The sequence below is a fragment of the Lytechinus pictus genome, chromosome 1 (genome assembly GCF_037042905.1).
Source record: "Lytechinus pictus isolate F3 Inbred chromosome 1, Lp3.0, whole genome shotgun sequence".
In the NCBI taxonomy this organism is placed as follows: domain Eukaryota; kingdom Metazoa; phylum Echinodermata; class Echinoidea; order Temnopleuroida; family Toxopneustidae; genus Lytechinus; species Lytechinus pictus.
In genome coordinates this window covers 32,372,440-32,388,158 of record NC_087245.1, presented here as the reverse complement: position 1 = coordinate 32,388,158, position 15,719 = coordinate 32,372,440, and the positions used below count along the sequence as shown (strand labels likewise).

The 15,719-nt window shown below is 36.3% G+C and overlaps 1 protein-coding gene across 1 annotated transcript in view; it reads left to right on the top strand.

Moving 5' to 3' along the window:
- Nucleotides 1-9,016: 9,016 nt before the first annotated feature.
- Nucleotides 9,017-15,719, top strand: part of LOC135154373 (gamma-tubulin complex component 5-like) — a 32,574-nt gene continuing 25,871 nt past the window's right edge. The window contains exon 1 of the mRNA XM_064100513.1: nucleotides 9,017-9,154. Coding sequence (XP_063956583.1) covers nucleotides 9,107-9,154 — 48 coding nt within the window. The 5' untranslated portion in view covers nucleotides 9,017-9,106. The remainder of the gene's footprint in view (nucleotides 9,155-15,719) is intronic.

The window sequence follows — 15,719 nt, the reverse complement described above, 5'->3', positions numbered from 1 at the left end:
ACGTAATCTTTTTGGAAAGCAGGAAATGTGTAGATATCTCATAAGAAAGATAGGCCTAGGCCTATAAAGATTAATAAGTAACAAAACTTTAAGAATTTTAACCCTTAGAACTGGTGTGATTTGACGGAAAACTTATTTTTCTGAACATTCACGACTCTCTTATTTTTAAAAGGTAAGTTACAAACTCCTGCCATTTTCCTGATTATTAGTTTTGTTTTATGTGAAAATATTTTGCTCATTTATGTGAAGCCTGTGTACATAGATGATGAAAGTATATGCAATATATGTGTAAATAAAGTTGTATTGAAAATTGATAAACTCTTAAAAGATTTATCTTTGTGTGTGGGTGGGTGGGTGTGTGTGTGAGAGTGGTGTGTGTGTGTGGATGTGCTGTGGCTGAGTGGTCTAAATTCAAAGGCATTAATCTACATTCAGAAGCATCCATAGAAAAAAAATATTGACAATGAAGGAAGTGATATTTGTTTGTTGCTGGAGACTGATGATGATGATGAAGATGATGGTGGTGGTGGTGGTGGTGGTGGTGGTGGTGGTGATGATGATTATATGATGATGATGATGACGATGATGGTGGTGGTGGTGGTGATGGTGATGGTGGTGATGATGATTATATGATGATGATGATGACGATGGTGGTGGTGGTGGTGGTGACAATGATAGTTGTGATATTGACGATGATGATGAAGAAGATGATGATGCCAATGGAAGTTTTTACGGTAAACACCATGTACATGTATGTAGTCCTGAAAAGGACTGTTTGTTTTTCTTTCTTGATTGTATGTTAGTTCTGAAAAGAACTTTTCAGAGCTAACATACAATCAAGAAAGAAAAACAAAGTAATTTTCAGGACTACATACATGGTGCTTACTGTAAAAACTTCCATTATTCTCTCCACCATGGTAACCTATAAAGATGATGAGTTGTTGGTGATGTTGGTAATGATGGTGACAATGACTATGATTATGCTGATAATAATGGTGATGACGATGATGATTGAAGATGATGATAATGATGATCATGATGATGATGAACGTGATGATGGAGATTGATGGCAAGGATCATAATTGGGGGTGTGATCAGTGGCGGATCCAGGTCGGGGCACGTTCAGTCCATCCCCCTCCCCCCCCCCCCCCCCCCTCTTGGAGAGGCACAACAAATATTTTTAGGTGATTTTCTTTTCTTCTTAAATTTATCCTGGAAGAAAATTTTTGAAGTGAAAACTTCTTTTATTTTGCCTGTCAAAAATGTCCGGTACAAAAATGGCCCCCTTTTGGAGACTCCTGGATCCGCCCTGTTGATGATGATGGTATTTTATGACTGACGATTGATGCTGACATGAGATGATGAGAATAGCTATAATAAACAACAGCAATGATGGTGTCGAGGCAGTATTAGTATTCATTTTGGCTATGGTACTGATGATCAGGGATGGCTCTACAAGGAATGGTTGTGGTTACCCCGCCCCCCCCCCCTCCTCGGTGCCGGGTAAAAATTGCATAGGTAAAAATGGCAGAGGTAATAATGGCAAAGGTAAAATTGGCAGAGGTAAAAATGGCAGAGGTAAAAATGGCAGAGGTAAAAATGGCAGAGGTGATAATTACAGAGGTAAAAATGGCAGAGGTAAAAATGGCAGAGGTAATAATGGCAGAGGCAAAAATGACAGAGGCAAAGATCATGACATGCTAGATCAGCAAGGAAAATATATAGCCTTTCCAGTTAATATCAGTCATAATTATTGACCTTGAATGGACTCCTATCGACAAAATGAGTATTATGAACTGATGAGATATTATTTGGATCATTTTAGGTCTATACTTTATCGTTGATATGATTAAACTCAAACATTTTCATGCCAAAATGATTTCAATTAGTGAGTGATGAAAGGATTTATCTTGGCCAGTTCGTATAGTAGAACAGCACTTCATCACATACATACCAAACGAATTGTAATGTAAACACCAATGTGCGCTACCAATAACACACTGACATAGACGAGTTCGGGATTTCTTTGAACCGCTTGCATAACTTGGATCAGAAAAATAACAAAACGTTCTGTAATAAAAGTAATTTTTCATATTTCAACATCATACTGGATCCGAATAGATATTGATATGATACGTATATAGTTTAATGTAAATGATATAATAATCAGATAATAGCAACTAGTGTTCATTTTTTTCAGAGTAATACTTCATTGCAGCTAGTCCAAGTGGATATCAGGTTCCTTAACTAGTTTCTATGGTAACGGTTACCGCGTGAATTTTGAAATGTGTAGCGGATCAGGGATTTAAATCTATAGGCGTTTCTTCGGTACCATTCTATCGACCTGTTTTTAAGGGTAAATCCACCCTGACGAATGGTTTACTGTAAAAATAGCAGACAAAATATATTGGTGAAGGTTTGCAGAAAACCTTTCAAAGATTAAGAAAGTTATTAGAAGTTTGAGTTTTGATCTGTGAAGTCATCTACTAGTAACTACCCCGTATTTTATGCACCAAAATGCCTACTTTTCAAATTTTGTAATCAGTGGTTCATGATTGCTAAAAAAAACTTTTAGGAGCGGATATGAAATTATTTGTATGTTAATATACTTAAGGTACAAATGAAACCATTTTCATTTTTTTAAAATGAAATTTCATTGATATGTTTTTATTACACCATATATGGGGAAAAATGCTCGCAAATGACGTCCCCATTAACATGTAAAATTTTAGTAGCTTTTTAAATCTTTGATGGATTCCCTAAAACCCTCACCAATATCATTTAAATAAACTTTATGCCAGTGTGAATTTCCCCTGTAATGAATTAAACCCCCATTCCACAGAGATCAAGACCGCTGGAAGACCTTTGAAAGACCATGAATTTTGGTTGATCTTTCAGAGGTCTCTCAATGAACCTACAATGGTCTTTGAGGTCTTACACGAGTCCTGACCAATCTTTCAGTGGTCTTCGTGGTCTTCATGGGCTCCAAAACTTTTTTATACGGTTCAAAACAGTCTTACAACGGTCTTACAGGAAAATGGTCTTTCAGCAGTCTTTCAGCGGTCTTTCGATGAACTTTCAAAGGTCTTAATAGTCTTTCAATGATCTTTCGACAGTCTCTCAAGATTTTTGCGGAGATCACTGTGAGACTCATGAGAGATCATTGAAAGATCATTCAAAGATCACTGGAAGACCAGGCAAAGTCCATGGAAAGAATTCTGAAAGATCACTTGTTGTATAAAAGATCTCTGAAAGACCATTGAAAGATCTCTAAAGGACTAGTCTAAGCCCAGTAAAGGGGCCATTCCACAGAGAGCAAGACCGCTGAAAGACCTTTCAAAGACCATGAATTTTAGTCGATCTTACAGAGGTCCCTCAATGAACCTACAATGGTCTTTGAGGTCTTACACGAGTCCTGACCAATCTTTCAGTGGTCTTCGTGGTCTTCATGGGCTCCAAAACTTTTTGAAACGGTTCAAAACAGTCTTACAACGGTCTTACAAGAAAATGGTCTTTCAGTGGTCTTTCAGCGGTCTTTCAGCAGTCTTTCGATGAACTTTCAAAGGTCTTAATAGTCTTTCAATGATCTTTCGGCAGTCTCTCAAGATTTTTGCGGAGATCACTGTTAAGACTCCTGAGAGATCATTGAAAGATCATTGAAAGACCATTGAAAGACCAGGCAAAGTCCATGGAAAGAATTCTGAAAGATCACTTGTTGCATAAAAGATCTCTGAAAGACCATTGAAAGATCTCTGTAAGACTACTCTAAGACCAGTAAGACAAGAAATATCCATCAGTCTTTCAGAGTTCTTTGAGGGGTCTTTCTGAGCCATTCCACAGAGATGACAAATTTCAGTGATCTTGAAGACCGCTGTAAGACCTCATCAATTGTAAATCTTTCAGTGGTCTTTCAACGGTCTCCGTTTTGTGGAATGGGGGCCTAAGACAAGAAATATCCATGAGTCTTTCAGAGTTCTTTGAGGGGTCTTTCTGAGCCATTCCAGAGAGATGACAAATTTCAGTGATCTTGAAGACCGCTGTAAGACCGCTGAAAGACCTTTCAAATACCATGAATTTTGGTCGATCTTACAGAGGTCTCTCAATGAACCTACAATGGTCTTTGAGGTCTTACACGAGTCCTGACCAATCTTTCAGCGGTCTTCGTGGTCTTCATGGGCTCCAAAAATTTTTGAAACGGTTCAAAACAGTCTTACAACGGTATTACAAGAAAATGGTCTGTCAGTGGTCTTTCAGCGGTCTTTCAGCAGTCTTTCGATGAACTTTCAAAGGTCTTCATAGTCTTTCAATGATCTTTCGGCAGTCTCTCAAGATTTTTGCGGAGATCACTGTAAGACTCATGAGAGATTATTGAAAGACCATTGAAAGACCAGGCAAAGTCCATGGAAAGAATTCTGAAAGATCACTTGTTGCATAAAAGATCTCTGAAAGACCATTGAAAGATCTCTATAGGACTTGTCTAAGACCAGTAAGACAAGAAATATCCATCAGTCTTTCAGAGTTCTTTGAGGGGTCTTTCTGAGCCATTTCACAGAGATGACAAATTTCAGTGATCTTGAAGACCGCTGTAAGACCTCATCAATTGTAAGTCTTTCAGTGGTCTTTCAACGGTCTCCGTTCTGTGGAATGGGGGCCTTTAGACATCACAAATTTTAAGTCTTTCAGTGGTCTTTCAACGGTCTCCGTTCTGTGAGAGTGATTTGACATGAGAAGGTCGTGCATGTAAGTCCAGGAAAAAATAAGAAATACCAACTCAAGTGTTATCATTTTTACCTTTGCCATTTTTACCTCTGCCATTTTTACCTTTGCCATTTTTACCTCTGCCATTTTTACACCGGTATCATGGTGGTGAACAAGACATAAATGGAGAGAATAAAGATAGAGGAAAGAATAAAAGATACAGGAAATAAAAAAACATGGAGGCCGTATAGGGTATAGGCCTAGAACTATATATCACCTTTATTTTTAATGCCACCCAGGATACTAGTACGCACCTATGACTTGGCTCCCATGTCAAAATATTATTATTATTTTATTCGGCACTTAACCAAAAACAAGACAGCGTGTACAATGCAGTACAAAAATACAAATATTTTTTAGACCTTTTCTCAACCAACCAGGTAGCCTGGGTAGGGAATAGGTCAACTTAATGGCCATGGCCCACAGGCCTTCCCTTCCACACCGGATTGGGTGAACAAAGATCATTACATACAATAGAGTTACAAAATGGAATAACATAATAGTATAAAACAGGTAGGTTGCACAAAAAAGGAACTAATTTATGTTTAACATAACCAGGAGGAACATATATTTGATTAAAATAATCGAGCCAGAATTAATAGGGAACAGTTGAAATAAATAACTTTACAACGCATGAGATTAAAGATATAACAAAATCAGAATATTAGGCACCGTTTGGAAAAATGAAGCTTGAAAATGTGCTGTGGATCTTTAGATATATTTTGATTTATCTTTCATTTTATTTTATATACTTCAAAAATACATTTTTTTATTCTTTGTACAGTATAGGCCCATGGAGAATTCCTATGTTTGTGTATGCATGTGCCAAAGTAGGATTAAAAGCGAGCAAAACACGTGTCGGTGATGAGCAATAAAATTAACTTGAATTGAGTTGGCCAAGGATGTCACGTAAATATGAAATAGAGAAGACTATGAAAATAAAAACGGAGGGAGCATGATGGGCGGCGAAGCAGAGGAATATCTTATGTGTTTGTGCCGGGGACGCAACAGTAGATGTCCCCACCCCCCCCCCCCCATAGAACAATTAAAGGATAATCCTCTGCCCCACCGCCCATTCAGGACGGTTATAATCATAAAAGTGACGTCAATTCCATCTTGACGAGAGAGTGAGGGTAGGTTGCGACCCGGGTTGCGATCAAGCCATACACTAAACCCCTCAAAAAAAGTTTGGAAATCTGAGTTTGGCCATTAATTTCTCCAAACTCCCAATTTTTCAAAATGCATATTTGACATCATTCAAAAGATCATTTGATTTTCTTTAAAATGATACCATGCTTGTTATGATCATGCCATCACAAAAAGAGCAGGATTCAAAAGTGTTGGATGAGGTCTGAATTGAAAAGCTGCAAAACGAGCAAAAAAAAGTTTGGAAATCTTAGTTTCTCCCAACTCCCAATTTTACACAATGCATATTTGATATCATTTAAAAGATCATTTAATTCGCTTGAAAATGATAACATGCTTGTAATGATCATGCCATCATGAAAAGAGCAGGATTCAAAAGTGTTGGATGAGGTCTGAATTGAAAAGCTGCAAAACGAGCAGAAATTCTTGTTTGTGTCTAGAAATGAAAATCCATTCAAATCAAGCCCCTGCTTCTTCATTTTTTATGTTTTGTTGTGGTGTATGTAGTGATGGTTCTGTGAGATAACATGGTTTGAGTCGTGGTTTGAAATACCCATGCATGTTTGTTTGTTTGTTTGTTATGTGTTTGCTTGTGCAGAGGTGTGTTTGATTCCATGTTAATGTTGATGATAAGGTACATGAAAACAGTTAAAAGAAACCGCTGAGAAACTCACTCATCACCACGGAAAAAAGAACAGTGACTTTAGTGTGTCATTTTGCAACTTTTGAATTTTGACCTTGCCCCACATTTCAAGGTTGCATGTGAACCATAATCATATCATGTAGGGTATCATTTTAAAGAAAATTGAATGGTCTATTCATTGATATTAATTACACATTGATATTTACTAAAACTGAGGAGGGATTATCGATCAAAGTCAGATTTCCAAACTTTTTTTGAGGAGTTTATATACTTTTGTTTTAATGACACTAGATATATAGGTTACTCGGAATACTAGCCATTTCCTCTCCATTTTCTCCACTTCTTATGATCTTCCTTCTCCTTTTCTACTTTCTCTCCTCACAAGCTATTTTATTTCTTCTATTCATCCTATAAATTAATCTCTGTCACATCTTTCTTTAGTTATCTTTTATTTTTCATTTATCAGCTTTTCTTCTCTTTCATTTTCTTTTATTTGGAGTGTCTTTCTCTCTCCTGTTTCTTCTTCTTTTCCCAATTTCTCCCTTTTTTGATCTCCCCCGCCCCTCAGGCGCGTAGCCAGTGGGCGGTGGGGGCGGTCGCCCCCCCAAAAAAAAAGTCCCAAAAAAGAAAAAAAAAAGAGAAAAAAGAAAGGAGAAAAGGAAAAGCGAAGGGAAGAAAGGTAGCTTTGTGTGTTTTTCTTTTTATTCTTTATTTTTTTCTCAAAAGAGAAACTCTTCAGTGCTCTATTTTAAAATTTATATATATGAATTTTGCTTCCGCGCTGCGCGCGGTTAAATGACAATATTGCAGTTCTCCTTTGTTTCCCTAACCTTTTCTCTAACCCTGTTTTTCGACCTCAGCTATGTGTTTCTTGCCAGTTAAAGTTAAATGTATACATTAGGGCATGGAATAAGAGTAAGGTTAGGCCGAAGTATATTTAAGTTATCTTTTTTTTTCAAATTGATCGCGCAACTTCTGGTCGGGTCGACTTCGGGCGGGTAAAATCTTTATATCAATTTCTGCCGTCACCTCCATATAGGCCACTTCTCCCGCTTTTCAGCACATTACTAAACAACCATAATTTGGGGGCAAACAGGTTCCTAATTTCAAAAGAGGAAGGTACAAAATTCGTGTCATATTAAATAAAAAAGTACAATATTTTTTAAATCAAATTCTATTAAAATTTCCCTGCACATTCATTTCCTGTCCTGTTTTGCGCCCTCAGTTTGAAATTTTGAATGACACTTAAGTTTCTTTATCATTCAAAATTAAGCGCTTCAGGATAAATCAAAGAAATTATACATCATCCTTTTTTATATAATTTCAATAAATCACAGAAGTTTCAACTTTTTGCGCACTATTTTCCTTGTAATGAAGTTCAATAATCTTAGAAAATTAATTGAATGAGAGCCGATGGGGTAGAGATATATGCATTTGATGAAAGGTCCGCACTTTGAAATTTCAGAGTTTCATTGCTCTGCACGGGGAGAAATATCTTCCTGGCCCGGAAAATACCCTTCTTGTTTTGCGAGTTAAAGATCTGCACTGCCGCTAAATTGTTTGTAATCAAATCTGATCTTTCCAAGGGAAGCATTCAGTATTATATAGGGAATACCCTTATCTCGGGACCCTTTTCTTTAGAAAAAAATTGATAAAACGCTTTAGCTTTCGCGCTTCGTGCGGGGTAAATATTATTTTAATTTCCTCCATTTTATCCCTTTTTGTGCATTCACAATCACTTTTAAAAACAAGGTTCAAAATCAAAATATAGTCAACTGAATTGGAGCTGATATAGGTACTAGAGACAGGAGAGACGGCTCCTTTTCATTTTAATTTAAGAAACACCGAAAGCACCCCCTAGGGAGCGCGCTTCGCGCGCTCTGTAAGTGTTGGCCCGCTTCGCGTGCATTTACCGCCCCCTCCAAAATGAAATCCTGGCTACGCGGTTGCGCCCCCTCCACTAAGTTTACTCCTCTTTATCTTTGCATTTCCTTCCCGGCTTTTTCTTTTCCTTTCTCTTCCCCGATTCCACTTCTTTCTATCACTTCTCTTTTTTTAATCTTTTCTATTTTTCCTTTTTTTCTCTCATTTTTTCGGTTGTTTGGTGATTCTGCGTTATGCAATTAGCCTCATCATATGTCGTGTCTATATAAGAGCGTAAGTTTTCTTTGAAGGGGAAGTTTAACCCCAGAGCAAATGGACAGGTGAAGATTGGCCGCCAAAAAATATAATGTCAACGCGTGGAAATTTCTTCTTCTTTTTTAATCTAAAAGCCAGTGAAGGACAAATTTCCATATATATTTCATAGACTGGTAACTTTAAAGTAAATTGAATTGAATTGAAGCATAGAGGTCTTAAATCTCCTTGATTGAAGTAAAGTGAATAGTTCTATAAGCGGGCATGAAGTTGAAATTCTTCACTTCCCAAGTTCCCCTGTATCCAAACCGAAGACAGTCAGGGAATTCCCCCACAGATCGAAGAATGACGTCACTACACGCTCGGAAATGGCGCCTGCATCAAATTTGAGCTGAACTTGAAGTTGTTGAGCTTGTTATAATCATGGAGCAGGAAACAAGGAAACTAGTGAAGAAACTGACACAATTTCAGGTACCGGTCTTTCTGTCACATATTTATGTCGAACGTTGTATGATGTCCAATAAAGCTGAGCTTTGCATGGTTTGTGTTCCCCTTGGCCTGGGGCCGGGCCTGGCTTGGCTGCACCGCTAACGTTAGACGGCTGTCTTCCCCACCGCCCGGTGCCGGCTGGAGCAACCTCCTAGTACCACTCTAGGCGACACCCCAATACTTACCCGTGTTAATAAACTGGGACTCCACTCACGCACATTTGGGCCGCCCTAGCTTGGAACTAAGCATCAATATCAATTTAAAATATATATCTACAAGTTATGTATAACCTATTTACTACTTTGATAATGTTTAATCGGTACTCACCAGTTCTTTTGATGTATTTTCTCAAGAATTCCCAAGGATTTGTCCCAAATCTTGCGACAAACCACGTCGCGGTAGACAGCTGTAGGCCTACATTCTTTTTTATTTATAAATAGAGCGCCCCTTACGATAGTTGTTAACAACGCGGCCAAATCGTTAGGTTTTTTGCACTGTGTCCAAGGCGTTTTTATTTTGTTTTATTTTTTACTTTTTAATAAATATTTTGTTAAATAGCGATTTTTACGTCAAATATTAAATTTATATCACAAAATATTTTTAATTGTAGAGATATATATAATATCATGCAATTATTTATTCTATATATATTTTATAATAAAATTTATAATTGTTGCGGTCTTTAAAAAAGGATAGTCAATAGATCAGGTGATGATAAATAAAGAAAGAAAAGGAAGGGAAAGAAAAAGAAATAAAAAGAAAAAAGAGAAAAGAAAAGAAAAGAAAAAGAAATAAAAAGAAAAAAGAGAAAAGAAAAGAAAAGAAAAAAAGAAAAAGAATACAAAAAAGAGACAAAAGAAGAAAAATAAGAAGAAAAGAAAAAGAAAAAAATAGAAAAAAAAGAAAAGAAAAGAAAAGAGAAAAAGAAAAGAGAAGACAAAAAAGAAAAGAAAAAAAAAAAACATGAACAGGAAAAAGAAGGAAAAAAAAGAAGAAAATAACAGAAAAGAAAATGAAGGAAAAAGAAAAAAAATATTAAAAGAGAGAAGGAAAAAAAATTATAATAAGCTACTGAAAATGAACAAAAGCTGTGGCAAAAATAGTCAATCCTGACTGGTTGCCAACCAAGGAAAGAAGAAGAAGAAGATGACTACACGTATCACGTGATCTGAAAATCAGCTTCATACCGCTTTGATCGCACTCGACGGTGACCGCACTGACTGCCAAGAAAAGATCGAAAAAGGACTCAAATGTAAGTTTCCCTTTATTTTATTAAATCTTAAGTAGAAATAATATGATATTTAATGGGCAATCTTTTAATAAATGATAAACAAACGAGAAAAAAAATTGTATTTAGGGAGTAATATCATACTTGGGTGCAGGAAACAGTAACGGTTCTACTTCTAACCTGTTTTTAACGCATTGTCGCCTATGAGGTCCATACATGTAATGTTTGGACCTCATTGGTACTAGGAGTAGGTATGTGACAAAAAAAATGAAAATCATCAAATATGAATAAATTTGGTATCACTTGAAAGCTCTTAAAAAGACCTTTAAAATGATACCAAGAACTTTAATTTTCATCAAGAAATTATAAAGTTATTCCAGTTTAAGTCGCACATATTGATCCAAATTTGTGGTCATTGTCTGTATGTAAAGTCAATGGAGTACAGAACCGATTTTTGTGACCATTTTGTGACCATTTTGAACCCAAGTCTTCAACAGGCTCTAACTTCTTTGTTTTTTAACCCTATGAAGTAATTTAGGTATCAATGGAAAGGTGAGAGAAGGCTCAATTGATGTGCATCAATTCATCTTGTAATCTTTCTTATTCTGTTTAAAATAATTTCTTCTAATTAATTCTAATTAATTATGCAAACAGAAAATCACAATTACTCGCCTCTTTATTTTGCCAAATGAAGGTGATTATGATAGATAATTCATATAATTTAGTTGGCATCAAAACAGCATCATGTAGATAATTTCCTAATAAATTTGTCTAAAGTATTGTTTTTGTAATTTCTAATGTATTTCTTTGTTTTTCTGATATAAATTACAAGCTCTTTTTCAACTTAGTATTGTAATTTTGTATGTACAGGGGTCCTTTTTTACATATAAAAAATTTATTTTGTACTTTGTATGACCAAATAAAAATATGTGTGTTTTTTTCTGATGTATTTGATTGTTTCACCAATTCCTTATGTATTCTATTGTTTCAACAATTTGTTATAATATGTAGCTTTTGATTTGAGAGACAATGGACATGTGATTACATTTTTTTAGAAGGAATGAGCAGCTGAGTGTAAAATATGTATGTAGAATTGTATGCAATTTATTTCAAGTATCAAGAAGGACGAAAATGAAGTTTTAATATATTCTATCAGTTGTCAATTTCTTAGATTTGTATACATACATTGTATTACAAAGGCCCTGTTTGAGCTCTCTTTTTAAAGAAAAATAAATTCAAATTATTAGTCGAAGCCAAAAGAAAAGGAAAAGAGTGGTCTATTTCTTTCAAAACAAAACAAAAAGCAACCAGTAAAAATATATAACAAAGCTTTAAACAACAAAACAGACATCAAAGCTCCAAACAAGCACTAAAAACAAGAGAAACAAAAGTGACACAAAAACTTGTACCAATCCCATCCCCATTTTCCAATTCAAAACACAACCCCCACCTGCACCCCTAAAAAAAGAAAAGTGAATAAAAAAATAAATAGTACAATTAATAATAAAGAAAACATAAATACAGGAGTTAGACCCATCTGGAAATGAAATATCCTTTCCTCTGAGTTTTCATGTATTTTCTCATAAGAGTGAAAAAATTACAACAAACAAAAATAAACAACATCTAGTTTGTGCATTTTAATAAAAAAATCACATTTAAGATATTCTCCTTTCAAAAGCAAATCCAGTCTCCAAGTATTGAAATATGACCCCCCCAAAAAATGAAAAAATAAACAATACAATAATTAAAAAATGAAACTTTAAAAAAATATATAAAAAAAGAAACTAAATAATAAACATAATTTTTGCATTTTAATTAAAAAGTCAACATTTATGATATTCCCCTTTCAAAAGCAAATCCAGTCCCAAAATAATGAAACATGATTGAAAAGTTTCAAAACTTTTTTTTTTTCTACAAAAGAAAAAAAAAACACTATAGATTTTGCATTTTAATTTAATAAGTCAACATTAATATTCCACTTCCAAAAGAATCCAGTTTCCAAATGATAAAACATGATTGAACAATCAAAGTAAAACATGTTCATGTTGACTCTATAACCTTAGGAGGAAAGAATGTTTTTGTGACAAAATGTATATATTTAAATCAATATCAGAATAACAATCTACGGTATAATGACAGACATTTTCAGAAAAAGGCACAATATTATCAAGTGAACAATTTAGATCCAGTTCAATCCAGCATGAACGACTCACTATCGACCACTCCCGTCACCAAGCCCTCCGCATCGGGTACCGGTAGCTCGACTGCCGAAAGACCGTCGCGAGCCCACCGCATCGGGCAGCTCGACTGCCGAGAGACCGGCTGTGACAAGGGTAGCTCGCTTCGCTTATATCTGGACTGCGTCACGATAGAATCGTTTGATTTGACATTTTTTATATACTTGAATATATTCTAAAACAATTTAGATACATAATTGGATCGTAGTTCTACTTACCATAAAAAAATTTCGATCATTTGCGCATCCAAAAATTTGATGAACTTTCAAGCTCCGATATCCACACTTCACAGGCGAGTATCCACATTGAAACTTATATGTACAGAAAGAGCACATTTTCAACTGTCTGTATCAAGGCACGAGATTGCATCAACTATGTGCGCATGCGCATGAAACCCCATTTTCGATGAGCCGCCCAGACAGAGGCGATGCCACTTGCAGCAAAACCCGCGCGAAAACCGTGCAGCCAAAACCAGCGCTCGAGATGCGCCCGTATTCGCACATACCTACTAGGAGTGCCTAGGCCCTAGTACCGTAGATATAACTTTCAAAGCTGCCGCGGCGCGGCTGCGAGCTGTGGCTTGAGCCTGTCCTGGCCTATTCTGAAAGCTTAATCAGCGGTCAATTTAGCGCTCAATTAGCATTTTGGTATTCTAAAAAGTCACTTAAGTGCTCCTTTCCTTATTTATTTGGCAGCGGTGCGTTGCGCGCACTTGCAATAGTACGTGTTATGATCGCGCGAAGACTTAATTGAGTAGGAGGCAACGTAGCTCAGTCGGTTAGAGCGCCTGTTCCGGAAAAGATCGTAGATCTCAACGTGCGTGGGTTCGAGTCCCGCAGCATGCCGGAAGACGTCTAACAATAAAACTGATGCTAGCGTTGTGTGTTAACGTGCCTCACCGCTGTGTTCAGTGCGGGTGTGAATGCAGTTGGAAAACACTCCGTCCATCGGAAAGGACGCAAATGTTGGTCCCGTGTATAGGAGAGTCACAACCTATGCACGTTAAAACCAATACACTATTCGTCAAAGAGTAGGGTGTTCACCCGGCGTATTGCACCTGCCGGTCCCCGGTACTACAATACTGCAAGAATCTTCAGGATTGAAGGAGGCAGTGTAGCTTGAAGAAGAAGAAGAAGTTACGAGACTTGGTATTCTGAAATTTTGAAAAGTCTCATAGTCATAGCACTCAATTAGCGGACATTCCAATGGGGAAAAATAATGGTGATAAGATGTCCATTAACTCTCATCATCTCTTGCTAATTGTGGCTTTCATTTCTTGTAAATAACATCAAATTGGTTTACTACTGTGACCAAAAGTAGGAGGAAGGAAAAGAATTAAGCAGAAAGTAAGAAGGTTTTAAAGAAACGAGTATAGGCCTAAAATAAGGAATAGGGACTATATTTGGTAATAAAGAAATTAGAAAAAAGGGAAACAGAAATTGTGTACATATTGGAAATATAACTTTATTATTTTCTATATTTTCTTTTATTATTAGCATCATACAGTTTATTTTTGCTCATTATCTTGACAGTTTATTGAGATTACCAAATCACGGTAGGTGCAGCAATGTTCAGGGATGAATCAAAATTTGTTTCTGATAATACAAATAAGAATAGACACCTCTAGTATTTAAATGAATATTCTCTCATAGAAAAATGTACAATAAAAAATTGTGAGTGAGCGATGCCATCGTTTTCCCCATCTAAAATATCATAACTTTTGTACTTCCGATTTTGAGAAAATTTTAGATTTATTATGCTTGTCTGATTGTTAAAATCTTTTTATTCAAATCAGCATTTTGTTGGAGCAGATTTCCCATGTAATAAAATGAAAAGTATGTTATATTTAAAATAAGCAGGAGACAGAGGCAAATAAAATATTTTACAAGAAAAAACAAAGAAAGCTACAAAATAAATGGATTCAAACAGGTGGATGTGAAAATCAAAAGAGTTCGAAATTAAAAAAAAAGAATGAAAAAAAAAGAAAGATGAAAGAGAAAGGGGCAAGACAACAATTAACTTCAACAACATAACGAATTCTAAGCTCTGATGCAAAAACTTTTAGCATTATTTTTCAGCAAAAATTCTTTGTATCAAGATTGCAGCGCAGTGCACCTGCAGCAGCTCGGTGCTGCGCTGCAAGCCAGCAAAGTGAAGATACACTGCACGCTAGTAAACAATTTTACATCGTAAGAGCGCATTTGATTGGCCAATTTAGATCAGTAGAGGAGTGGCCTAAAGGGAGTTAATTGAGCACTAATGGAGTTTTCAGAATACGAATTTGGGGGTCTATTAGTGCTCCATTAATGGGTAACTTATGAGGAAACTTATGAGACTTTCAGAATACCCCCCCCCCCCTGTGTATTAAATATTTGTTGGGAAAGAGTTCCATTTGCACCCCCCACCAAAAATAACAAAAGAAAGTTGAGACTTCCTTCGGCTTCCGCTTCGTTCACTTCAGATTTTTCTATCAGTATCATTTTTTTAGTACTCTTGCTTACATACTTACCTCGTTTTATCTGCAGTCAACTCAAGCAAGTCAAGAGACCTCTTCCCGCTATGCTAGCGAGAGCGCTGATAGTGATACCGGAAGGGGTATTTTAATGATTATAATCCGATAGTTCGACTAGTCTATACTCACAGACCCTTTACTGACTAAGTAAACCGATCATCCGATGTCTATGGACTCGAAATTTGACGGAATAAAGCCATATTTTGGTATGTATTTCCACTCCCCCATCATATATGTTCTTACCTCAAGTGATGTTCATGTAGGCTCCACTCCACTTCACTACCGCTACATCTACCTGAACATCAAGGTACAAAACTCGCTCTGATACTCTGAGTGACAAAGGTGGAACTTAATGGGGGGAAATATAAAACTCGTGCAACAACACGACCTTTACAAACAATAAGAAATAATATTCTCACATTTCACAAAGTTTGATTTCTTTTCCAAGCTTCTATCAGTCTCAAAATTTGTGATTTAGAGCCAGTATCGGTTTCCTCACACGTAATAATCCACTGCCGATTCCAAAACATCGCAAATTGCGCATGCGCGGAAATCGCAACTCGATTCATG